Genomic DNA, 27129 nt, shown 5'->3' on the forward strand with positions numbered 1-27129 from the left:
CACCTCCCTCCCGCTCCTCTTCACACCCGTCGGCCCTTAAAGGAGACGTGTTATTGTTTCGGCCAAGGATACGGAGGGGGGAGGAGGGGGAGGAGTCTGAGGGGCGGGGAGGCCGGGCGCTTCCCCCCTCCGCGGTCCCCTCCTCCGGCAGTCGCGGAGCTTCCGCTTGAAAGCAATGCGCGTGAAAGGGGCGCGCGGTGGCCGCCGTGGTGCTACCGCCGCCGCTGCTGACGGCTCCGACCATGCAATGGCGGTCGCTGGTTCTGGCGCTGGTGGCGCTGAAGCTGGCCGGGCACGGGCTCTTGTGGCTGGCGGGCCCCAGCCTGGGCTTCTACCACCAGCGGCTGCGGGGCTTCTCCTGCAGCCCGGCGGAGGGAGGAGGAGGAGGCGGCAGTGGCGGAGCCGGAGCCTCCCTGCTCTCGGACGCGCGCTCCTTCGACGCCGGCTTGGTCGCCCCGCACTGGGCCTCCTTCTTGGGCAAGTCCCGGGGAGCCGGTAGCAGCGCTTCCTCCTCCTCGCCGCCGCCCCCCAGGAGGGTGGTCGGTGTTGGCGGCGGCGGCGACGGCGACGGCGACGAGTACGAGGAGCGCTACAGCCGCGCCTTCCCTCCGCAGCTCCGCGCCCAGCTCCGTGACGCCGCCCGCGGCATGTTCGCCTTCGGCTACGACAACTACATGGCTCACGCTTTCCCCCAGGACGAGCTGAACCCCATTGAGTGCAGCGGGAGGGGGCCCGACCGAGCTGACCCGTGAGTAGCCTTGGTGGGTGGTCGGTCGCGAGGGGGGACTCTTTCCGCGGCTGGGCACCCAGCCCTCCTCTGCCCTCTCCGACGCCCGTCCCACGGTCGTGGCCGGGGGGGGGGTCTGGGTGGGATGCGCGCTCTGCTCGTGCTTAGGGGCCCTGCAGTCCAGCCTGTAGGCCTTCCTGCTTGCTTTGCGGGGGTGTGAGAGAGAGATGGATAGAGATAGAGAGAAGAGAATTGGAGGTCGGGCAGGGAGAGGGAATTGGACGCGATGTGCCTGGGCTGTTGGCAAAAGAATGGATTTAAGAGGGGAGAAGAGGACTTGAGGGTTTTCGGTGGGTGGGTGTGAAAACCTTGTCCCATCTGTTTCAGCGGGTTAACTTGAACTCGACAAGAAAGTAAGAGTGGAGCAACTTAAGGGCTTGAAGTGGGGAGACTTTGAATCACCTTTCAAAGAGTATTTTCTTTTGTGGGGGGCAGGTTATGGGATATTCTGCCATTGGCCCTGGGAGCAAGTTGAAAGGGAGCCCATTTGAAGCCGATAGCAACTGCCACCTCTGTGGTTTAGCAGTCATACAGTAACTAGTATATGTACTGTATTAGTACATGTTCCCATTTCTTGCCCCGTGACGGATTTACGTATAAACTATACAAGCTATAGCTGGGGGCCCCCAAAAAAATTGAAGGAAAAATTGGATGTACATTTCCATAAATATAAGATAAAAAACAAATAAAATAAAACCTACATACAGCAACAGTGTTTTGTGTTGTGTAGGCTCCTATGATGTAAGTAATGGGTCCTGACAAAGGACAGCTGGACATATAAAGGGCCCCATTACCTTCAGTAGCTTAGGGGCTCATCAAACCTAAATCCTGCCCTGTTCTTGCCCCAGGAGTCTTGCATGGGTGTGGAGCTATTGCTGTAACTACTGTGAGTGTAAGAACCATAGGTTGGTCTGGGAACCCAAAGGTAGGGATGTATTGACACTAACTCCAGTTGCAATGCTAAAGGGAAAACCAACAACAACAGTGTTGAATGGTCCCTGTGCATAGAAATGGGTGAGGAGCAGAGTTTTAGGTGAAAACACGGAGCTCTTTTTTGAGCTGGGAAGGGTTGGATTTAGGAGAGGTGAAACTGGCAGTAAAGGTACGGATGTGGATAGGACAAGCACTCATATTCAGAAGCAATAAAACTGAACAGTTACGAGAGCTACGTATGTAGTGACTGCATATATGTACTCTTTCCAAAGCGCAAAGGTGACGGTTGGAGTATGACAGCTATTGGTCTCCTCTAGTTTCTTTTATTGGATCTTATTCTTACAGAAATGTCAGAACCAACTATGTTGCACCCAGTGATGCCATCTTACATGTTGTTTGCAGTCTTAAAAACCGTAGAGTGCTTCAAAAATTGCATGAGCATTGCTTCATTCCTCCTGGGAGGGGGACACAGTTGACAGTGGGGTTTCCCTTGGTTGCAAAGACTAACTTTGCTGCTAAAACTTTGGTTGCTACTAATATATTCTTGGTGCTTCTCTGTCTCCTGCAGTTATACATTGTCCCTCCAAAATATAAGATAAAAAACAAATAACATAAAACCTACATACAACAACAGTGTTTTGTCTAATGGCTACTGGTTAAGTAAGATACATGCAGTAGTACTGTAGTTTACTGATTTGTGCAGTTCACTGATGTGCATTGCTTAATTAACAACAACTTAACATGTTTGCTAATAAATCTACATCCCATATTCTTTATGCTTTCCTGCAAGCTTATTTGTAAGTGAGCCTTGAAATGACACTTTGTAAATAAGATCACAAAAACTTATAGTCCACACAGAACACACATAAGGACATAAAGAAACACCTTCTTGATCAGATCAAAGTCCTCTTTTATCCTGCATCCAGGGGCCTCTCCTGCTCATGATTCCCCAGCAAGTTATTTGCCTTTGATTCTAGTATGTAGCCATCATGACTAGTAACCGTTTATAGTCTTATTCTCCATGAATTTGTCTAATCCCTTTTTAAAGCCACCCAAGTTCCTGACTCTGGTACTGAATACCATAGTTTATCTACTGTGTGTCTAAAGCGGTACATTTGTCTGTCCTGAGTGTCACTGGATGGGTTCTAGGATTGTTTATGGAGGTGTAATTCTAAAGTGTCTTGTGGCACCTTCTTTCTCCCTATCCTCTTTCAACACACTGCAGAATTTTGTGCATTTTATCGTGTCTTCCTCCCTCATCTATTTTTCTAATTTGAAGAGCCCCAAAAGTTGTAGTGGGGTTGCTCTAACCCAGGGGTCATCATTCAGCAACCTTTTTCAGCCGTGAGCCGGTCCACCGTGCCTCAGACCTTGTGGTGGGCCAGACTATATTTTGAAAACAAAAATGAACAAATTCCTATGTCCCACGAATAACCCAGAGGTACATTTTAAATAAAAGCACACATTCTACTCACGTAGAAACACCAGACAGGCCCCACAAATAACACAGAGATGCATTTTAAATAAAAGGATACATTCTACTCATGTAAAAACAAGCTGATCCCCAGACTGTCCATGGGCTGGATTGAGAAGGTGAATGGGCCGCATCTGGCCCATGGGACTTAGGTTGTCTACACCTGCTCTAATCCCTAGTCACTATGGTTGCCTTTTTCTGCACCTTTTCTAGCTATGCAATAATTTTTTTTTAAAATGTGTGGATCAGAATTGTATATAATATTCCAAATGTGGTGGCACCATAAACTTGTGTAAAGGCAGGACAATATTGACAGTTTTAATTTGATCTCTAATACAGAATCCACCTCTTTTGCAACGGTTACACACCAGCTCAACATTTTAATTGAGCTACCCACCACAACCTCAGTACCTTTTTTCTGGTCAGTCATCACTAGCTCACCATTGGTGTGTATAATTTTTGTGGGTTTTAATTTTTTGCCTCACTATGCATCAGTTAACTTTACACTTAAACTGAACTGCATTTGACATTGCCCTGTTTGGAGAAAGACCTTTTTGGAGCTCTTTGTGATCCCTTTTTCTTTTTACCACCCTGAATAATTTTACCTCACTCTGCCAGAGTCCAGGTCATTATGAAAAAGCACAAAATGGATCCTTGATGGAGCCTCGCTTCTTACATACATCTGTTGTGAGAACTATCCATTTAGTCTACTTGCTGCTTCCTTTTTTTTTTTAAACCGTTCAGTGATCTATAAGATTATATGTTCTATTATCACCGCTAAGTTTAATCAGGAGCCTTTGGTAACGAACCTTTTGAATGGCAGATTTTAAAAGACACATTTTGAATACAAAATAATCCATGTTTTATTGGAATATGTTGCATTGTCTGATAATTGGATTAAATTTTATATAAAAGCTACACCATAAATATAGCCTTCTGCCCAACATCCCCAGTTAAGTAAGACAGGTGCTTACAGAAAGATGGAATCAATATGAGCTTGATGTTTTAGAATCTGATCAGGATTACAGTTACATATGTGGAGCACATGGAAAAATCAATTAGACCTAGCCTAAACATTATTTGGGGATTTAATTTTGGCTCTTTGCTATGTATCACTTGAACAAATAGGCCTGTGCTAGCAGAGCAATTTGAGCTTAAAATTTTATTTCATATAAAGTTATATAATAATGTGTGGACTTCGCCCATTCTGTCTTTCCAGATTATATTTATAATTGCCTGTGTGGCTATTTCTCAACAGATGCACCAGTAAGGAAAATATAATTTTATGCTTAGAAAGTGCTTTTAGGGTAGTTTTTGTCAGGGTTGAGAAACATCAGAGTAAATCTTAATGCTTTTTATAAAGAACAAGCTGATGTTGTCAACTTTTACCATCTTGTTGAATTTTGAATGGTGCTTTGGGTCCAGAGAACACTGTTCTTGGAGAAAGACATCTGTTCTCTCTCTTTTTTATTTCCTAAAACAAATCAACATATTTTCAAAATATAAGTATCTACTCAAAACTTTAAAATATCTTGAAGTGTTGAATGCTGGTTGTAGACTAAATTCAGTAATTTGAAGGTCACATTGGTAACTTTATTCCAGTACTTGAAAAAGGGAAGGAAGTGTTGTATTAAATGTTGTATTTATAAACATACCGTAGCTGCTTACATTACAGCTTTTTGTCAAAATAGTCTATATCATGACTGTATTCATGCTCCTAGCTATTCTTGCTTTGTAAAATCTATTTTCACGGCAAGCAGCTTCTGTGTTTCTTGTCTACCAGTTTTGAGCTACTTCCTTTTCTGGATTTGAGACTTAACTGGCACACAGATGTTTGTATAACAGCCTCAAATTTGAGCAATTGTATGGATATTTCAAGTTACTTTTTGAAAATCATGCATTTCTGCCACATTTTGGGACCTAGTTAAGACTATAAGGCTGGGTTGAAGAACAGAGAAAATTTCATAAAAAAAGAATGATGAGAGAGCTTAATTGCTGTTTTGGTTAAATAGTTCTCACAAGGAGACAGGGTAACTTAAACTGAACAGTGGCTTCTCACTTCAGTGGTCGCTGTAGCAAAAACAGCATGCTAAGCTCTGAATTTATGTATTTGTACTTTCTTTGGATCCCATCCTAATCCCTACATACACTTTGAAAGAAGGGAAAACACACCCTTTTACAGCCTTGTTATTTATTGTGTGTCTGAAGAGATAAGCAATTGTGTTTTGATCCTGAGTACAGTATATATACCCTAATCCAGGGGTGTCAAACTCAAATTCATCGGGGGCCGCATCAGCAGTTTGGTCACCCTCAAAGGGCCGGTTGTATCTGTAGGACTATGTGTCCACTCTTTATTATCATAAATTATTGTCACTGCATTCAATTATTACTTTTTTGTAATAATGTAAGTAATAACTAGCTCTGAAAGCAGAAACATAGTCAGAATAATGGCAAGTAGATATTCAAATGTAAAATTATTGTACAATTTATTGAAAAATGATTTTTGGTAACTGCACTGGGTGGTGGAGGCTCGCTAGGGTTTCATGCAGGACCTTTGCAGAGCTACTAGTACCTGGAGATGCTGGGGTCCTTCTGCATGCAGGACAGATGTTCTGTCAGTGAGCCACCACCCTTCACCAAAGAGACTGGCTGAGGTTGACTCACTGGAGCTGCTCTCCTGGTTCCAGGGTTTAAGGGCCAGAAGTATAAAGCAGCATCCTATGTTTCTGAGGAGAGGGAGGGGAGAGGAGGGAGGGAGGGAGGAAGAAAAGAGGGAGTGGGAGGGAGAGAGGAAGGAAGGAAAGAGGGGAGAGAAAGAAGAGTAGGAAATAAGGAAGGGAATAAAGAAGGAAAGAAAAGAAAGAGGGAGAGAAGACGGAAAGGGAGAAATAAGGAAGGAAGTAGAGGGAAAGAAAGAATAAGAATGAGGGAGAGGAAGAAAGATGGGAAGGACAGAAGGAAGGAAGGAAGGAAGGAAGGAAGGAAGGAAGGAAGGAAGGAAGGAAGAAAAGAGGGAGCAGGAGGGAGAGAGGAAGGAAAGAGGTGAGAGAAAGAAGAGTAGGAAAGAAGGAATAAAGAAGGAAAGAAAAAGAAAGAGGGAGAGAAGACAGAGATAAAGAAGGAAGGAAGGAGAGGGAAAGAAAGAATAAGAACGAGAGAGAGGAAGAAAGAAAGGGAAGGGGGGGGGTCGCTGCCTTGATTCAGCGCCAGAAAAGAGTGCGAAGGGACCCAGGGGCAAAAAGCATTTCCCGTGCAGCATGAGGCAGCGGGTGTCCGTTTTAGGAGAAGTGCGTAAAGCCTCAGAGTTGCACGTTCGTGAGGCTGAGCCGCGGCAGGAGGAGGAGGAGGTGAGGCAAGAGGAGGAGGAGGAGGAGGAGGCGGCTTGCCGGGTCGGTGCCCGGCAGCGCTGTGCGGAGAGTCCTGAGCCTCTGGGACGCAGCAGTGCTCTGTAGCACTTTGAATCCTCCTCCACGCGGCGCTGCTGGGTGCTTTGTCTGTGCTTCAGCAGCAGCAGCAGCAACAGCCGTTTCCAGGCGCCAAGCCGTGGCAGGAGGAGGAGGATTCAAAGTGCTACAGAGCACTGCTGCGTAGCAGAGGCTCAGGACTCTCCGTGCGGCGCTGCTCCGGCCACCTTTCTACCCCCCCGACCCCAGCTGTTTGTCGGCGCTTTGTCGGCGCTTTGTCGGCGCGGCGCTTCAGCAGCAAGGTCCTGCTGGCTGGGGCGCTCGGCGGGCCACATGACAAGGTCTGGCGGGCCGGATTTGGCCCCCGGGCCTTGTGTTTGACACCTGTGCCCTAATCCACCCTTCAACAACCTGGTGCCCTCTAGCTATTTTTGACAGCAACTTTCCTCAGCAGCAGGCAGCATGACAAAAGGTTATGGGACTTGTATTCAGCAACATCTGGAGAGCACCAGTTTTTGTTTTGTTTTAAACAGCAGAGTGCTCAGTGAGAAGATACAGCACAATGATCCTGTCCTGCTTTTTGTATCAAGCCTTATAAGAAGAATCATTTTTAATTTAATTTAGAAAAAGAATGAACAGTTTTCTGATGATGTACTAATTTGCTCATAGCACAACAAGTAACTGAAGTTGCACCTCCCAGTTTAGGCTTGTATACGTTTATTTCACTAGGTTATACAGACAATAGTATAGCTTCTAGATATTTGTGTCACTTTAATTTCAGATGTGTCCAGTCCATCAAGTCAAAATACCTAGGCCTAACATAGTTCACTTATATCCTATTTCTGACTTTGGTGGACTATGTGTTCTATTACAGTTGTACCTTGGAAGTCAAATGGAATCCCTTCTGGAAGTCCGTTTGACTTCCAAAACGTTCAAAAACCAAAGCGCGGCTTCTGATTGACTGCAGGAAGCTCCTGCAGCCAATCGGAAGCAGCAGAAGCCCCGTTGGACATTCGGCTTCCAAAAATCGTTTGAAAACCAGAACACTCCTGGGTTTTGATCATTTGGGAGCTGATTTGTTTGGGAGCCAAGGCATTCGAGATCCATGGTATGACTGTTGACGCAAGTTGCATCTTTGCCTTACTATGAAAGAAATTGCATATGACTGAATTAAAAGTATAACATGGCAGTAGACTGATTTACTGTAGGAGTGTGCTAATACTGCATCTATGTTATGGGGCCAAGGCTGCAATCCTTTGGGTACTTAGCTGGGAACACATCTCATTAAATTCTTTAGGACTCTCATCCAGATAATCAAGCTTAGTATTGGGCTACAAGATTTATAGACTACATTCTTGAACTAACTTTTAAAAAATCTGATAGAACTAACTTCTAACTGACTTTATTTCAGTTCAAATCTGAATATCAATGATGTCCTGGGAAACTACTCGCTTACTCTGATTGATGCATTGGATACCCTAGCAGTGAGTTCAAATTGTTTTCTAATTACTGGAAAAAGGAAAAAAATGATCAAAAGCAGTTACAACCCCACACATGCACCTCTTGTTTTCCTGCTTTGCCTTGGTTAACACAGATGTCTTCTGGGCAAAGACCCATACTATCCAAATCCGGAGTGGAGTCCCTAAGATGGTTGGATGGTGCCTTGTACGCCTCCTTCTGGCAACTCCTGCAGCCAGGCTGGTGCCAAATGTATTGCTCTGCTTTCCTTTGGACCACATCAGTGAAGCTGAGAAGGAGGTCTTGTTTTGTAGGCAGCCCAGGACCTCCATACACACTGTCCAGGCTTGCGCCCTGGGGAGGTCACCTCGGTGCTGTTAATGCAGGAGTTTGATTTCACCCCAGGAGGTGCACTCCATTGTCTCTCGAGACAGACAGGTGCCAACATCTTCCCCTTAGATAACTCTCCTTCCCTGAGTTCTCTTTTGCTGGAAACGGAACTCCCTTATTCAGGGGAAAGGGATCTATTGGCTTCAGTTCATGTCTGGCTTTGGTGATAGTCACAACCAGTGAGATATTTGATTATATGTGCCAGCAGATTCTATGGAGCGGAGTGGAGTCAATTGTAAGCAATTGCAATTGTATGTCTTGCTGCCAAGGTAATTTTCTTAAATGAGGAAGGTTTTTTTTAAAGTAAAATAATTCTTTCAAGCAAGCTCGATTCAACACATCTGATATTTTTATGACCACCCTAATTATTGAATGTTATTAAGATCCATGCCACAGTAGACTTTTGTATCCTTTTCTTCCTGGTGGAATCACGCCAGTGCCATTGCATTGTGATTATTTTAACTGCATCACCATTCGTATTAGTGTTAGAGCCTGCTTTTAGCTTGGACAAATCACTATAGCTTCTCTAAATGGTGTTGTTTAGACAGTTATGCATTTAACCCTGGAAGTTGTTTTCTTATACTTTGAAACTTTGTATAGGGCATAGTTTTGTGGTATTTGCTTTTGTTTTTTGCATAAATCATACACCTTACTAAACCATCACACTTAAATTATGAGGCTTTGTGTTCTAATACTGTGTTGTTTTTAGGACGATACCTTTTGAGGTCCTAAAATATCATTGGGATTTAGGAAATGTGACAATGGAAATTTCTACGATTTTTCGTAATGCCTGATATTTAATTTTTGTTTTTAAACATTTTAAACAGCTAGTACAAAAACTTGTTGTTATTTAATCTGATAATTATGTTTTGCCTTAAAGGTAATGGGAAATTCTTCAGAGTTCCAGAAAGCGGTGAAACTAGTGATAGACACAGTATCGTTTGACACAGATTCAACCGTCCAAGTTTTTGAAGCAACAATTAGGTAGGTTGCCACTTAAAATCTGAGAGCATTGTATGTGAGCACCAACTAAATTTATCACATTTTCAGAAGAAAGCTAATTTATGCTTGCTTGTTGTCTCACAACATAGTGTAATAAATTGGTACTTTTGAGTGATAGTGTCACTAAAGCAAAGAGAGGGTTAAAGAGGACCCACTTTTTATTATAAACAAACACCAGCAGGGAACTGACAATAATTTTAGTCCTCTTAATATTAAATGCCTAGCAGTATTTTTTCTCCTTACCCCTGAAGTCAAAGCAGAGGACACACATGAAGTTCCTTAGGAGCAAAGTGCTTAAGTAAAACTGTAACCATCTACTACAGAGAGTTACCAAACTTTTTGCTGTACTAATGGATCATGCTGTTGTGCTTTATGAATGGAGTATGCAGCCATATCTCTCCCTACATCATCATCTTTTTGCACTCTCATTTTTTAAATAAAAAAAACACACTACAAGTTGGGGTGCTGCTTTGCATCTTGGTGACTGCCCTTATTAGCAGTGTTATTTTTCTAGAAAAAGAGATGCCAGAACTCACAACGAACTCGTTCTCTTAGAATGGCAATGGTACCCACCTGAGAGGTGCTGGGACTCAGTTCTGGCAAGTTCCCCCTGAAAAAGCCCTGCTTATTAGTCTTTTTACTGCATGCTGTGTGCAGAAGTACTAATGCAAGTTTATCAGTTAATTTTGTTATAGAACTCACTGTGCTTAGAGAGCAGCAAACTTGCCACATTCAACTCTGTTTCCAACACCTGCAATTTTAACCACATTCAGATACTCAAAAGCAAGAAATGTACAGTATGTTACCTATAACTGGCAGAATTGAAATTAACCACTGAAATAAACATACCCTTTTTGTTTCTTACCCCTCAATTGTGACTTCATTGCTTAAAGGTTGTCAAGTCTTGCCTTTTTGTGCTTTACCTATGGTTTACTTATGTTTAGTTAAATAAAAAGAATGTGTCAATGCATTTGAGTCATGATATATCTATTTTGCCTCTTGCAGCTAAGCAAATTGCCAGCATTTTGGCATTGGCTTCTTTATAAGAAAGATAGAGCAAAGGTTTGTAATCTGTTCTAGTGATTTTTTTTTAACTTAAGAGGACTTTCTATTGAGGGTTTTGAAAAAACAATAATTGAGAAACAGTAAGTTTATGGATTAGTGGAGATATATAAACCTATCACAGTGATTTGCATCCTGGCTTGGAATTTTCAATGTTAGCTAATACTTTTCAGAGCTTTTTAAGAGGCTAACTAGATGCTGAAAGCTCAATTTAGGTCCTGCACTTAAATTAATTAATTCAACTGTACTGTACTTGGTATTTCCTTGTTAGCTGAGACTACAATCACAGATGTGTCCTTGCTCAGGATATGCAAGCTCAGAATATTGCCAAGTATGGGATGGTGTGCAGAATAAACATAAAACAATTTATATTGTGTTTGGACATGGCAAAATTGATATTAAGACATTGTGATAGTAGGGAAAATGAAGCAAATGACAGCAGATTATCTGAATTCTGTGCTGGTAGACAAAATGGATGTGAAATAGCTCAAGAAGCAGATTAAGATACTCTGCATCTTACATTTTGACCTTTCAGTTGAAGAGTATAGAATGTGATTTGGGTCCAAGGCCTAAATGTGTCTCTCAGCCAGGCCTCTCTTTGCCCATGGAACTTCCTTCACCCCTTTCCCCAGGCCACATCCCTCAGTGGCCCTGCTTTGCACCCCAGGTGTTTTTTGCCTGACTAGTATGTGTCCTCGAATTCTGATGATGATCCTTGCTTCAATGGATGGAGGCGATTAGAATGTTGCCCAGGAGGGTTGCAGCCCTTAGGCTGAAAAATGTTCCCCTCTCCTGATTCAAGCTAATGTTCTGTTTGCTCTTCAGCTTGAACCTAACTTTGATAACTGATATGCTGTACATATCACATAATGTAGCAAATTATATATTGTCTCTTTTAAAACGTATCTCTTACAGGGTTTTGGGAAGCTTGCTTTCAGCCCATATCATCATAACAGATGCCAAGCAGCCTTTTGGGGATATGACTATTAAGGGCTATGATAACGAGCTCTTGCATATGGCTCATGACCTGGCTGTAAGACTGTTACCTGCTTTTGAGAACACCAAAACAGGAATTCCATATCCTCGGGTAAGTGTGCCATGAAGAACAGTTTTCATGGAACCTTCTTTAATACTTCATTCTACTTTCACTTGCTGGGGCTAGATGGGTCTTAAATATAAGGTTCACTTTTTGAAAAACTAGATTGAAAAATCATCCACGTATAGTAGCTTTGTGGAGGAAGTAATGCCTGTGTCAGAACATTGTGTTTACAGGCCTTGCTTTCTCATGTTAAAACATACAGCCTGACAGTGGAAAATATCTTTGCCCTCACTTTAAAAATCTAATGGATGCCCTAGGTCAACTGTTGGTTCCTCAACATGACTGCGTTCCTGGAGCTGTTCCATGTTGAAGATTTTGCAGTGTCTGACTTGGTCTTTTGATGTCTGGGTATTTACATGCCTCATGTTAATCTGGATACTCTTTTAAGACAGATTCCCTGTGGAATATGATGCAACCTCATGACAGAACACTGATGAAACACACAAGTCACTTTATATTTGTACTTGATTATCAAGGGGGTAGAAATGAAGGAAGCAAAAGATAGAAATATAACTGCTTGCTTTTCAAGAAATGTACATTTGAGCCTTCTTATCTTCATATAGGTAAATTTAAGAACAGGAGTTCCTTCTGGCAGCAACAATGAGACCTGCACTGCAAGAGCTGGATCCTTATTGCTGCTTGCTTTTCAAGAAATGTACATTTAAACCTTCTTATCTTTGTGTAGGTAAACTTAAGAACAGGAGTTCCTTCTGGCAGCAACAATGAGACCTGCACTGCAGGAGCTGGATCCTTATTGGTGGAATTTGGAATTCTTAGCAGGCTTCTGGGCGATTCCACTTTTGAATGGGTTGCCCGTCGAGCTGTGAAAGCACTCTGGAGTCTAAGGAGCAATGACACTGGACTATTAGGTGCATAATAGGTTTATGGGTCTTGCATAATTAACAGAATTTGTTAACAGTAGTATAATCCTGAAAAATTACTTATTTAAGATATTTATATACTGCTTTTCAAGTGAGCCTCACAGATTGACTTACATAGCAATATTAATAAAAAAGCAAAGGCAAGCTGCAATGAGTGGAAGACAAGTTTTTTAAAAACCAGATATCTCTCCACCCTCCCCCCCCCCCCAGCAAGGTAGGGGAGCAGTTGTGGGAGATAAGATGATACTTGCATAGTTGTGATAGCTTATACCACTGAACTAACCACAGCGTCATTTGTATGGTGGCACTGGGACCTTTATGCCCAATTGCCTAAGAATCCTCAATTATATTAGGAATACATTTTTACTTCAACGCTAGTGCATCCGATCTTTGTTTGTGAGCGGTGCATCATAGATAGACATATTACAGAACTGGGAGATGGGATTGTCTGGGATCCTTGCTGCATGTACACACAATGGAATATATATTAGCTGCGTACTATGTGAAGCCACCCTAATTTAGTGAATGATTATCCCACCCTAATTTAGTGAATGCACCATGGCAATGTTATAGAAACACTCAAATATGGGTATTGATTACAGTGGAACCTTGGTTTATGAACACCTTGGTTTACGAATTTTCGGTTTATGAACGCTTCAGTTTATGATAAATTTTATTGATTTTACATAATAAAGAAAAAACATACAGAACATATTGTCCCCCTTCTTCTGATCCCCCCTCCACGAGCCCCCTCCTGCCACGAGTGAGTCTCATGAACAGTGAGCAGTCGAAGGTGGTCCATTTTATAATTGGGGTTTTCCCCACCCCTTCCTCCCTCCCCCCAGAACCCCTCCCTGCCACCAAGAGGCTCTAGTATGGCAGGGAGAGATGCAGGCGAGTGTCCACCCAACTATCTAAGCAAACATTGATTAAAAGACAAAAAACACAACAAAAAACACACATATCCCATTTTCTAATTCATAATTTGCTTGACATTGTTTTGATGACTTCCCCAGATACCTCCCAACTGATTTTCATTTTTGACCAAATTATATTTTCACAACAGTTTCATATGACCCAATTTCAGCTCATTTTCTTTAACATAAACACAGCTAATCCTTATTCCTAAACTTTATCTCTTTTTCTTCTTCAACATATTCCATCTTTTCCTATCCCCCCCTCCACAGGCCCTCTCCTGCCACGAGAGAACCCTGTGGCTGGTGGACAGACCAAGATGGTCCCTTTTATAATTGGGTTTTTCACCACCCCTCCCTCCCCCCAGGACCGCCCCCTGCCACCAAGAGGCCCTAGAATAGAGGAGATTAATAAAGGCAGTGAGCCGCCCAACTATCTACCTAAACCTAAAATTTTTCAAACTTCATATAAACATTTTTTCTAACAAATATCATATTTTCTCTTCCCTAGCCTAATCTTTCCCCCAAGAAAAATTTCATATGCTTAATCCTTTCTCTATTCCCATATATTTTCTTCTATCGTTAATTATTCCATACCTCCTCCTCTCCCCTAGATTCCTTCCCCCATTTGATACAGCAATTCCGTAATACAATCCAGATTCCATATCCATTTTTTTCCTGCCCTGCTTAAAGTTCAGAATTTCCTCATCCCACTCCCATTTTGCCAGCCATATTTTTGTCCTCCCCTCCTTCTGCCCCCATCTCCACAAACTCTTTCCCTTGCCTATTCACATTTTCCCACATTTCCCATGAAATCAGTTCCAGTTCTTGTTCTTCCAATTCAAAAAGATCAGAACTGTCATGAAAGTCCTGATCATTCTTTTCTCCTTGTTGGGTATTTCCTTCTTCCTCTTCTATGTGTTTTTGCATTTTGTCATCAGGAATTAATTTTCCATTATCCATCCCATTCTGAATAGTTTTTTTTTCAATTCCTGATACTGTTCCCTGGTGCTTCCTAACTGTGCACTAAACTGTTGCTGCCCAATTACAAAGTCTCCCAGCAGTTTTAACACTGTCCTCTGGAAAGCAGGTGTTCCGGATGTTGACATTCTTTCCAACTCAAGGGCAGAAAAGAGATTAGAGGACAAAGAACAATGGAGACTCAGACTTCCAGAACAAAAGAATCCAACATGGCTGAAAAATAATTTCCAAAGTTCTTATAATGCAACATGTATGTGTCTTCTCGTTCCCTCGCAAACCATTTAAACTTTATTATTGACAGCTGTCAAACTTTCCTCTCATTGGCACCTCGCTGACTCTCCTGGGGTGCCGAATCCCGGGTTGAAAAGGGTTTTCCCCCACATCTCTCTCTTGCTTTTGCAGGGTTATTATTATTCCTATAACTCTTCCCCCCTTCACCCTGCCTTAGGTGGGGAAGTTATAGTCTTTCCTTGAAGATTTTAAGCCTCTGTGTCCTTTCCCCCCGGCTTAGGGCTAAAACACTGCTTCCTAATTTCTCAGTGGGTAGAGACCGACTCCCGTTTTTTAAGTCTCTTCCCTTGTCCAAATTGTCCGAATTAAAATCCAATAAATCCAACTCACACTTTTAATCCAAGTCTTTGGGAGAATTGATCGCTGTAGCCGCGTAGTCCTGCAGCATCGCACTTTGAAGTTAGCGATCTGATGTCTGCCGCGTCGCAGCTCCGATCCCCCCGCTCTCGGGGGCTCAAAACAGAGCCTTACGGGGGGGGGAGAGCCCGCTTTTGACGCCCGCCAGACATCAAAAGCGTCTGGCCCCAAGACGCTCGACTTGGGGATTTTCGAGGGGATCCGCTTTGCTGGAGCGTTTTCCCCTTTCTTCAAAGTGCCGAGGTCTGCTCCGCTGAACGGACCTCCAACTACGATGGCGTCGCGACCAACCGGAAGTCATGAACGCTTCAGTTTATGAACAGACTTCCGGAACCAATTGTGTTCATAAACCGAGGTACCACTGTACTGCAATATATTCACCTGGTGTAGAATGCAGATATGTGCGTACATGATGATGAAGATGGGATATCCGGTACAACTAATTATTTGTGAACTGTGCTGTTGGTCTTCTAAGCCCTGTTCTCAAAGTTTATTTTTAGTAAAACCTTGTACTTTCTGTGCTTCACATACAGTCATACCTCATGTTACGTCCGCTTCATGTTATGTTTTTTCAGGTTGCGTCCCGCGACGACCCGGAAGTACTGGAAAGGGTTACTTCCGGGTTTTGACGCTCGCGCATGCGCAGTAGCGCTAAATTGTGCTTCGCACATGCGCACAAGCGCAGATATGGCGCTTCAGGTTGCGGGCATTTCATGTTGCAAACGGGACTCTGAAATGGATCCCGTTCGCAACTGGAGGTACCACTGTACTTTAATGAACCCATGGCCCTAGAATCCTCTTGAAATGATTTGGGAAGTCCAAGCTTAAAGTCCCCTTTAGGAGTGCTTATATTGGCAGACTGTTGAAGGAGATCCGCTAACACCCAAGCCACAATTTTATTTTTAAAAGACGATGCAAAGGGATCTAGCTTTCCCATACTGAATGTTTTGCATCCAGACTTCTGTTTTGGGTGTAATGCTTGACTTCTATATTGACATCCTCTGGCTTTTGAGATTTATTGTAATTTCTTTCATTTTATACAGCAATTTTATATTACGTTTAGCATTATCAGCCAAGCAGTGTATAAATGCAACAATTTATGTAGCTATTCTTGGATAATCTTTGTCTTTGTGTTTACTTCATAGGCAATGTTGTGAATATTCAAACTGGCCACTGGGTTGGAAAGCAGAGTGGTTTGGGAGCAGGATTAGATTCCTTCTATGAATATCTTTTGAAATCTTACATCCTCTTTGGAGAAAAAGAAGATCTAGAGATGTTCAATGATGCTTATCAGAGTATTCAGAACTACTTAAGGCGAGGGTAAGTTCCTTACGTTACTATCTTCAGGAGGATGTAAAACTTGCCTGGGCTGGTTGGAACATGGAACATCTGTTTCCTTAAGAATAATTATGTGTTCCTCTGATGTACACTTAGAAACTGTGATTAGTACAACAAACTAAATTGACACTGTCTACCTTCAAATTCTTCTGCAAACCCATGTTGTTGTTTTTGTACAGTCTTTGGCATAACCACTTAATCCCCACGCCCTACTTGTAATTAGATGTGTACAAGCAGACTTCTGCTTGTGCAATGGGACTTCACCTTCCTCTCCCCATACCCCACTCAGATCTGTTCCAAAGAGCCCCCCCCCAACCTCCAGGGAGGAGGAGTGGAAGGTAAAATTTTGTTGTTTAAGTGGAAGTCTGTTACACTCATAGGCAGACAGTTTGGGTTGCAACCTTAAGTATACAAAATTGAAATGGTTTCCCCCTCTTTACTCTTCTCTCCTCTTAGCTCCCCTTCCTTGGTTTCCCTGTGTCAAATCATTGATTGTAAGAACTCTGGACAGGATCTGTCCTCCATATAGTGCCATCTACTCTAACATTATAGTAACAGTGATGTGGGGTGGAAAGTTTCCCAGTGCTTATATTTTCCTTTTCACAGGAATGTATGGTAGTTACAAATACAGCATAAGTCAAGTTTCACAGTTTCAAATGTGTTCAGCTTTGTTTCCTCAATGTAAGTAAAATAAACATGTTCATTAGATTATTCTCTAAAGCACTGGAAAATTTTCTGATGTACACTGGATGACTTTCCAATACAAATCTACCTATTTTGTGTAGGAGAAAAAAAATCCAAAAAATGATCCAATTAAAAAATAATTCTATTAAATCCACACCACATTATTATAATCATCCTTAAACAATACTAAGCTACCACCTGCTTAGTTTTTGCTATAATCTCCTACATTGGGTCACATCAGAAGAGTCAAAGCTGTAGCATATTTGAAAAGGTTTCACAAGCCTTTAAACTGACATGCACTGCTGTAGGTATGCTGTATGTACACTTTCTCAGCATAGCCCTCCATCCTGCAAGAAGGGTTATAATGGTGAACTACACTGTATGATTGTTATAAACTCTCCATATACGGTTGGTAGAGGGAGACGAGGCCTCTAACTTCCAGCCAGGGAATAACTTTACAGAGAACTTAGTTTTGCTTGTGTTGGGGGTTTGGAGGAATGTATAAATCTCATTTTATCTGTCGGTGTTGTAGAGCAGAAAACAACATTTTATTCATTCACCAAAAGGCTCAAACTCTGGCATCTGTCCTTTTGAAGTTTTACAAGGTATTTTAAAAGTTATTTGCACACAAATTGATCCATGCAAGATTTTTTTAAAAAAACAAATCTATTCCCCAGACTCTAAAGATTCCATCTTCTTGCAGAAAAAATCCTGCATTTGTCTGATGTTTGTCAGGTTTCATACTCTCAGAAGGAACAACTGTGCCTACACATTTTCATCTATTTCTGTCAAAAAAAATTAAAGTTATAGCTGTTGCTTGATTTCTCTGTTGTAGTTAGAGGGGGTCATACAAAGGCCAAATTTTGATGAGACTTCGGATCTGGGCCAAAGTGGGTTGTGGTCAAGGTGGTCCAAGCTCAAGCGACCCGCTTTCTGAGATGCTGAAGCAGGAACGAAATGGAATCTTGTCTTCAGTTTGCACCACTTGTACATATAATGATAAAGTGTATTGTTTTGAATCAAACTTTGCTTTTTATTCCTTTTAGGAGAGAAGCCTGTAATGAAGGTGAAGGGGACCCACCACTCTATGTTAATGTAAATATGTTCAGTGGGCAGTTGATGAACACATGGATTGATTCTCTTCAAGCTTTTTTCCCCGGGCTTCAGGTATTTTCTGTTTGGTGGAGAAAGCCTAGAAAGCTTTGCAAAATGTGTACTATTAGGAGCTCAGCCTCCCAACCTAAAATACCATATATTCCGGCGTATAAGACGACTGGCCGTATAAGACGACCCCCAACTTTTCCAGTTAAAATATAGAGTTTGGGATATACTCGCCGTATAAGAAATACGACCCGGCGTATAAGACGACCCCCGACTTTTGAGAAGATTTTCCTGGGTTAAAAAGTAGTCTTATACGCAGGAATATACAGTAGATCTTCTTGTTCCTTTCTATAAAACTAGCATCTAGTAGGAAAGACCCCCCACATATTCAGTTCTGAATCCTGCCTTGCACTGTGCAGTTGACTTGCAAGTGTGGGTACTAGTCTAACAGCTGGAGCTAAAATGCATATGTATGACCATACAGATTTCAGAAGTGCAATGTTAGTGTCATTGTGCGGGTGGGAAGTTAGACAGCCGGTGCCTATTCCCAGGGGATTAATTTGCCAGCCGGCTGCTTAGCACTTAAGATGAAACGGATGTTGGGTTGTAGTGGTAGACACAAGATAATCGCAAAAGGGTTTGTGTGTGAAGGAGATACTAAGGTTCCTTGACCGCTGATACCTCCAGTAAAAGGTAGCAGTTCAGCTGCTACTGCAGCTGATTGAATGTTACATGGAGTTGCACGTTACAGCATGTGCCTAGTAGATAGGTTTTCCCAGTCTACTTTTATTATTTGCTTGGTGGTGTCTGGTCCAAAAGCAGCTATAGTGCTTTCATATGTTTCAAAAGTCAGAGTTCTTTTGCTGAGCTAATGTTTGCTACACAATTTTAGAGTAGCATTCCTGATAACTGATCTATTGCTTGGTGCTTTTCCTGGCCTAGGGAGACTGACGATACTATGAAGGAAATTGGTAATGTTACTGTATTAATACCAGTGAGCTGTCCTACATTTATGCAATTTTTCAATTTTGCTGCTTCTCAGGTTTTAATAGGTGATGTAGAAGATGCTATTTGCCTCCATGCATTTTATTATGCCATATGGAAACGATATGGAGCTCTTCCAGAGAGGTACAACTGGCAGTTACAGGCACCTGATGTCCTCTTTTATCCCTTAAGGCCAGAGTTAGTAGAATCTACATATCTTCTTTATCAGGTATTAAAGGTTTTTTTAAAAATATATAATTGTCTTAAGGAATGTATCCTTATATTTTAGTAAGAACCTTTTCAACCATTGCAGCTGCTTAAGAGGTGTGGTCCCAATATAGTTACATATTTTTGAACTGATTCATTCTATTCTATTTGAGGGAATCGTTGGTTTAAATTACATTTTGGGTTCCATGTTTGGATATGACAATCAGGATCCAAAGAACTGGTTAAGTAATTTAGTCTTTCATGTGGTGCTCCCCTCCCACAGTGCTAACATTTGAATTGGCATAATGGTCTATTATCCAAACCCTGGAAACTTGTTTAAATTCTTATTGGTGAGAACAAACTAGGATTAAACTATAGTTTTGCATCTGGTTTGTTTACTTTCTAGTGACTGAACTGTTTAGCTTTACTAGTGTTTGAGCCTTTATTTACATGGCATTGCATAATTTCTTCACACTTATTTCCTTCCTTTTATTTAGGCAACAAAGAATCCTTTTTATCTCCATGTAGGCATGGATATTCTTCAGAGTCTGGAGAAGCACACAAAAGCAAAGTTAGTTTTCAAACTAAACTTTCAATATCACCTTGTGCTTAGCTATTGGAAAATATAGAGACAAATTTTGAATGAAACCTTTTATTTTAAGTTACTTCTGAAGTTCCTTCTGAACTGAGCTGCATGTGGCAGTTTATACAAATATGCTTGCTTCCACTGAATTATTTTTAAATCTCTTATCTATGGGCATGTGAGCAACCTCTTTGCTTGTAAACCTCAGAAACAATGTGGCTTGGATCTCAGTGCTCACAAGGGATGTTTGAAAAACCAGTGTTTCAAGTGTTAGCCCCTATGCTGGATTTGCAAATCTCACTTTATTTTTTGTGTAGTACTTCTATATTGTGTAGTACTTCTATATTTCTTGAAGTGGCAGCTTACAATGCATTCAAAATACATGAGTTATAGGGAGGAGCAAAGGAGTTTATAAGCCTCTCTGTATTTTTCATGTGTTCAATTGACACGCCGCTGCTGACTTTCTGGGCCACAAGCAGGTCTTGGAGGAAAAGAAAGCAGCCTGGCACTAGTCCCTTACAGAGTGCAGTTTACTCACTGGGTCGCTGCTGCCTCTTACAACTGAGAGAAGTTTCCTAAGGAGTCATGGCTGAGGGGAAGAGAGTTGAAAGGAGGAAAATATTTCCCAGCATGCCCAGGGCTTTAGACATGAAGCTCTTTAGTTGTCACTGTGCCATAACACTTCCCAGTACCCTCTCTCCATCTCCTACTACTACCAGCCTGAATTATGGAGAGGAACAAGCTAATGGTTGTGGGATATTTGTTCTAATGGTTCCAAGAGGCACTGTGTTGGTGAGATATCAGAGCAAGATATGCTTGTTGCTCTTTGGTCTGCTGCTTGACAAAGCAGAGTTGCTCTATCAGCAGTAACTAGAAGAAAGCTAAGAATAGTAGTAACTTTTGGAGTACAATTAGAATCATAGAATTGTAGAGTTGGAAGGGACCACAAGGATCATCTAGTCTAACCCCCTGCAATGCAGGAATCTTTCACCCAATGTGGGGCTTGACTCCATGACCCTGAGATTAAGAGTCTCATGCTCTATTGACCAAGCTATCCCTCTCTGGGCTTAATTTCTTAAAACATTTGTGGTTTGCTAGTAATAATTGAGGCTTTTAAATTTATTTCAGATGTGGCTATGCTACTCTGCACCATGTTATAGAGAAGTCCAAAGAAGATCGGATGGAAAGCTTTTTTCTCAGTGAAACATGTAAATATTTGTATTTGGTATGTATTCTTTATGGTCAGCCTTGGGGCTTTCTGTTTTAAAATAGGCTTGTTCACTGGAACTGAAACTAGCAACAAGTGGTAGGCCTGCTTATAATGATTCATAGGTGTGTGTGTGCGCGCGCACACACACACACACACACACACACACACACACACAATGTTTTATAATATAATATGTGTTATCTAACACATTGGCAGGCAGAGTATATAATAAATATGTTATACTAGTAATCTGCATATTCAAAATACATTTTATGGCACCTAGCTGCAGAGTAACATGCTTCCTGATCTGTGTCAATTTTGCAAACGTGGTGGTACTGTATTGCTGTTATGTTATGCTAAATGTGAAACATTAAGGATACATAAAAATTTCTTGTTTCAGCTTTTTGATGAAGAAAACCCAGTGCACAAATCGGGCAATAGATATATGTTTACTACAGAGGGACATATAGTATCGCTGGATAAGCGTCTTCGTGTTTCACTGTGGCAAGATACTTTCCCTGAAGAACAGAAGAAGACTGAAAAGCTAAAGCCAAATGAACTTAGAGCAATCAACTCTACTTCTAATGTAAATATAAACCAATTCCAGTTTGGGTATAGTAGTTGTGTACAGAAATAGGGAATGCAAACAATTCTGCCCAGTAAACTAATCATTTTGTAACTAGCTAATATAAAGTGTCCCCGGGGGGGGGGGGGGGAGTGCTTGCTTAAACAGAAGAGATCTATTTTTCAGCAAGTATATCCATGGATGCTGCTCAGATATATTATGATGGCAATTGCAATATGTATTTTTCCTGTAAAGAGTTTTCGTTTTGCTGAATAGGAATGATCATCTTATAATTAGCTTTTGAGGGGGTGGAGAGGATCAGAAACCCATTTTAGAATCTTAGGTTCCAACCTGCAGGGACCTAAATCTGAAGGTTTTGGGGAGCAAACTTGAGTGTTCAGACAACCTATTCCCAAGTATCCTCCAAGACATATTTGTTTCATACATATAAGTGCAGGGGTCCCCAGTCTACGGCCCACAGGCCAGGTGCGGCCCAATTGGCCTCCCAATCCGGTCCGCGACGACTATCGCTGCCCGCTCTTATGGCGCGCTTCCAGATCGGAAAAGGCGCCGAAAATCGTTTGTGAGCATGCATATGGGCCTCTCCCGACCCAGAAGAGGTCATTTCCGGTGCACTTCCGGGTCGGGGGAGGCCCATACGCATGCACACAAATGATTTTCGGCAATTTTTCTGACCTGGAAGCGCGCCACCGTGCCAGTAAGTGTGTGTGCGCATGTGCACGGGTGTGCACTCCCCCGCCCTCCGGTCCGCTGCGCGTACATTCCCTGCACTCTGGCCCGCAGCGCGATCGGCGCGTCGGGCACCGGCCCGAAGCCGGGTAAGTCTGGGAACCCCTGTATAAGTGTTCCTTGTCTTTCTAGATGAGGGTCCAAATGCAATAGCAGATTAAAAGCCCAAATGTATAGAAAGAAATGAGATTTCAACAACATAAAATTTCTTCTAGACAGTATAATTCATAGTCCGTGCCTGAATTTGTTTAATGCACAATTCTGCACCCTTCTGGAATGGTTGTGACTAGAACCACATGAGACCTAGCTCTGAATTTTTCAGAAACTATGTAGATACTAAAGGCTGTATTCATTTGGTTGCATCATGATCACACGAATACACAGGGGCGTGTATTGGCCAACTCCCAAGAGACTGCAATCTACTCACAGAGTTAAAAACTGGCAGTGATCTACCCCCTTTTTGGGGTTCAGGAGGGAAACCCCATTTTTGGGGAGTGCAGGGCAAAAATGTTTAGCTTCTTTCAGGGGAGCCAGTGAGCTAACAGTGATCTACCACAGACATCCAGTGATCTACCGGTAGATCATGATCTACCTGTTGGATGTGCCTGAAATACAGTAATTGTCTTCACCATCCAGTTAAACTCGGGGGAGGGGCACATTTTGGTTCAGGTAGTCAAGAAGATGCTTTGTTTAATGCAGTAAAGCCAAGTTCACTCATCAGTTCCTTCCAGTGGTAAAAGGGAGCTTTGTGTGTGCATGACCAAGAATCACAATGGGTGAGCTGATGTTCCTGAAATGTAGCAGTTTAACAGAGATATTCTACTTGTTCCTGTAAAGTCACCATAGTTTTGGATATCTTTGAAGACAAACTTCAGTACTGAGGACTATTTCTCACACTTTTAAGATATGAATGTGTCGAGTAACACTCATCATTTAAGTATGCACATTCCCTTACTTCTGTTAGGAGCAGTATCTGATCCTGTCATGTTGCCAAGCGATGCGTGGTGTGAATCATGCCCTCCCATCCAAATGGTACAAGATTCAGTCCTGAAAAGCAAGCTACTGTGAACTTCCAACTCTTAAAAAACGTCTCCTTCTGTTTTGCAGTGCAACAGAGTACCAGATGAGAGGAGATACTTGCTGCCTTTGAAGAGTATTTACATGAGACAGATTGATCAGATGGTGGGCTTGATCTGAACATCTCTTCATATGGAGTAATACTTAAAGTGCAAGGCAGCATCTTGTTCTGAAGATGAGTCTCTTGAGCCGCATAGCTTATAGCAGGTGCAGGCATTTAAATAGCCACTCATTGTAATGAAGGATTCAGTTTAAAGATGGAAAGAGGACCCCATGCTAGACTCCAGTTGTTATCACTGAAATACAGTCGGATGTGGGATATTTTGCCTAATGTAAGCTACGTTATCGCATGTGAAACTTTGAAGCTTGTATTTCTGATAAATACATGATAGACTAAGGTGACCTTTTAAAAGGATTGCAAGTATCTTGTATCAGAAATGCTGTTTTGCCACATCTCTTAATTGCATTCTAAATAAGAATGTTGGAGAGAACCTAGATATATTTCTTATAAAAAATGGGGGGGGCGGGTTTTGGAAAAAAAGGGAATGTGCAGTTTCTCTCACCAAGCTTAATCATTAGATTATTTAACTAGCAATAAACAATATTAATTATTGCTCAGGTAGGAAAAGATCCATAGGTTCTGGTTTACTCGGTGTCTTGCTGGAAATGTCCTAATTGAAATGCAGTTGTAATATCAGCTAAGATATTGCATCACTGTGTTTAGGACTAACATCTAGGCTGATGTTGAAAACAGTGTTCTTAATTAGAATTGCACATTCAGGGGTGTATGGAGTTTACTAGTTTCTGAAACCAGTAATTTTTAAAAGGTGCCTTCTAGTAGGTGTAAATGCACAGAGCCACTCATCTGATACTTTGTATTGCTGATTTACCAACATTCACAACATTATTCTGTTAATATTCATCTTCTGCTTTGTGCCTCTCTGGGAGATCTTCCTGAATCTAAGTATTTACATTCCTTGTAGTTGTAATATGTAAGCTTTTGGAGCTAGTGCCTTCTTAGTTTTTTTTCAGAACAGAGGCAAGGGCTTGAGCTGTTCCTTTTCCAGGAAGAAATAACCTTTTAAAAATCATTTATAACTATTGTACTTTTACAATATAAAAGATTAACATCTCAAGTAGTGTTTGAGGGTTGTACACTCTCCTTTCACGTTTACTGTGAATTGAGTATTTACAGGTGATTATTGCCCCTTCTCGGGGCAACTATTTTACATATACACATAGCAGAAGAAGTAGAGAGAGAAGCTGATCCTCAAAGATGTTCTGGCCTTTGTTTCCCATTTTAATTGCTGTGACAAGAATATTCATAATTTTTGAAGCACCTTGGGGCAACCAAAATGGATATAAGATGAGGCCTTCCTTTGTTTCTTATGAACAACGCCTCTCTTCCATACCCCAGTAAGGCTGGGAAGGTAGAAGAGATTATCTGTCTGGCTTCAGGAATACAGTTTAAACCCACTTGAGGATTCTTCCAGTAGATTGAAATATGATTATTGATCAGCATTTTCCTCTTAGGAAAGCGCAATACATCTTGGATCAAATCTTATCGTGCAATGTGTACATACCAGTTTCACTACCTAACCTAATCCAGTTCATAATATATGTTTGCTTTCACAAAACACATTTCAAATACTACATAATATTTATCAAATAAATAATTAGGGCTTGCTTAATCTCTTTGGCAAACAAATGAATCTCAGGGATCTCAAAGTAGGCTTATGTTTGCCTAGAAGATTTTTTGTTTCACTGTACAGCCTTTCTTCCTATTTTCTCAGTGTTGCTATTTGTAAGAGAGAGCGAACAGTTCAGAATCCTCTGGAAGATTAAAATCCTATAAAAACCATGATACCTCTATAGGTGAGACCAGATCTTAATGGCCTTCTTTTTTTCCTCCAAAATTATGCCTATGATGTTTGACCTAGTAGCTGACTTTTCAGGTCAAGCAACATTTCCTGAGTTGAGAGGGGAGCGCAGGTGATAAAAATGATTGGGGCTTTTTGACCAGTTATACAGGGCTGTCATCATCTACCAATCCTGCAAAGGAGAACATGTTAACAGGTCATAATTAGAACATGTGCTTTAGGAGGGAATGTGTGAAGCAAAAATGCTGAAAACTTCAACATCGGCTGGAATCCATAGAGCAGTTTATGCAAAGTACTTTACTAGTGAATTTTGCTATTGTGCCCAGCTGGGCCCCACCACAGTCATGAACTGCCTTTTGAAACTGAGTATTTCCAAAGTTTTTGTTGTTGAAAAAAAAATCCTGGCCATAAGCTGTTGTGATGTGGTGAGAAATGCAAACTGAAACAAGTTTATCACTGCTATAATCATGTTGTCAACAAAGCATGCTATCACAAGGTGTGTATGTGTCTGCATAATGGGGTTGACTGGGTGTGTAACTTTTTCGGCATGTCCACATTGGCGCTTATGACTATGTGTAGCCTCTTTGATGCAAATTGCACGTTTTGTAACTCAACTTAGGAAAGCTTGTGCCTACTAAAATGTTGGGTGTCCAAATGGTGACTTACAGTTTGGCTTATTTTTCCCCAAGTAATGTGTTTCAGATGTTTGCTTTAAAAAAAGAACAAAAAACAAAAAACCAGGCCACTAGAGTTCTAAAGGCTTAAGGGCACTTACAAAACACTTGTGCTTCTAGTCAAAATAGTATAGTTCTTTCCCATGTGATTCAGCCAGCATTTTGATTGGTTTTGGTATGGATAAAATCTCATATTGAGAAGGTTGTATCTGTCCTTAGTGACTGGTGTCCAAGGCCACTCATAGATGTTAATATGTGCTGTGAACACTCAGATACCTGATATGGCTCTATCTATGGGGATATGAAGGGACTAGATCAAATTTCCAAGTGAAATACTGAAATTTGCAGTCTTTCAATATTTGAAGATTACCAACACTGTCCTATAAAATATCTTTTATTGTTACAAAAAGTGTCCAGTTACTTCTGTTGCATTATTAGTGTTAAGACCGAGTCTTAAGCGTTGCTTGGATAACTTGCCAATTCATAAAACCAAACTGATTTTCTCACCATAATGTGCAATATGTGTTTTTTTTTCTAGCCTAATATGGCATTGTTACAAAATGTATTTAATAGGGTGAGGGTGTTACTGTTTATAAAGGATCAGATGTTCTGGAAAATGTAACACAGATTTTACATTATAATTTGTATTAAATACTATTTCTTAATTCTGTGGTGCCTGTCTTTTCTGGAATTTTAACAGAAAATTTTAACAGAAAAGTGACTAGAGGAGCCTGTGGAAGAAGGTGTTTCATTTTCTGCGTAATGTGTAAGACTGGCCAGTTTTTACCCTCTACAGGCTTTAAACGTTGGAGGCCCTCATTTGGACACGCTGTCATGATGCAACTGCAGAAACCTGTCTTCTAGGAACAGTGGCTCCTTCGGGGTGTGTGTGTGTGTGTGTGAATCCTGCTAAGTTTAAAAGGATAGGTGCAGCTGTTTCCCCCCCTGCAAGCATTTACAGTTTCAGGTAGCTAAAAATGATTTGCTTGAATCTACCCGTATTTTATGAGCATATGCCATACAAGTACTCCTAGGTATGAAAC

General features: G+C 41.5%; 1 protein-coding gene across 1 annotated transcript; it reads left to right on the forward strand.

Annotated features, from left to right (window-relative positions):
- EDEM1 (ER degradation enhancing alpha-mannosidase like protein 1) lies at positions 1-26751 on the forward strand. Its single transcript, XM_035106585.2, has 12 exons — positions 1-748; positions 8010-8082; positions 9327-9430; positions 11426-11597; positions 12295-12478; positions 16179-16353; positions 18102-18222; positions 19199-19369; positions 19845-19918; positions 21059-21155; positions 21541-21726; positions 23563-26751. The coding sequence occupies exons 1-12, from the start codon at positions 243-245 to the stop codon at positions 23650-23652; spliced, it is 1953 nt and encodes a 650-aa protein (XP_034962476.2). The 5' UTR covers positions 1-242; the 3' UTR covers positions 23653-26751.
- The last annotated feature ends 378 nt before the right edge of the window (positions 26752-27129 follow it).

Source organism: Zootoca vivipara, chromosome 2 (genome assembly GCF_963506605.1).
Source record: "Zootoca vivipara chromosome 2, rZooViv1.1, whole genome shotgun sequence".
NCBI classification, from domain to species: Eukaryota; Metazoa; Chordata; class Lepidosauria; order Squamata; family Lacertidae; genus Zootoca; species Zootoca vivipara.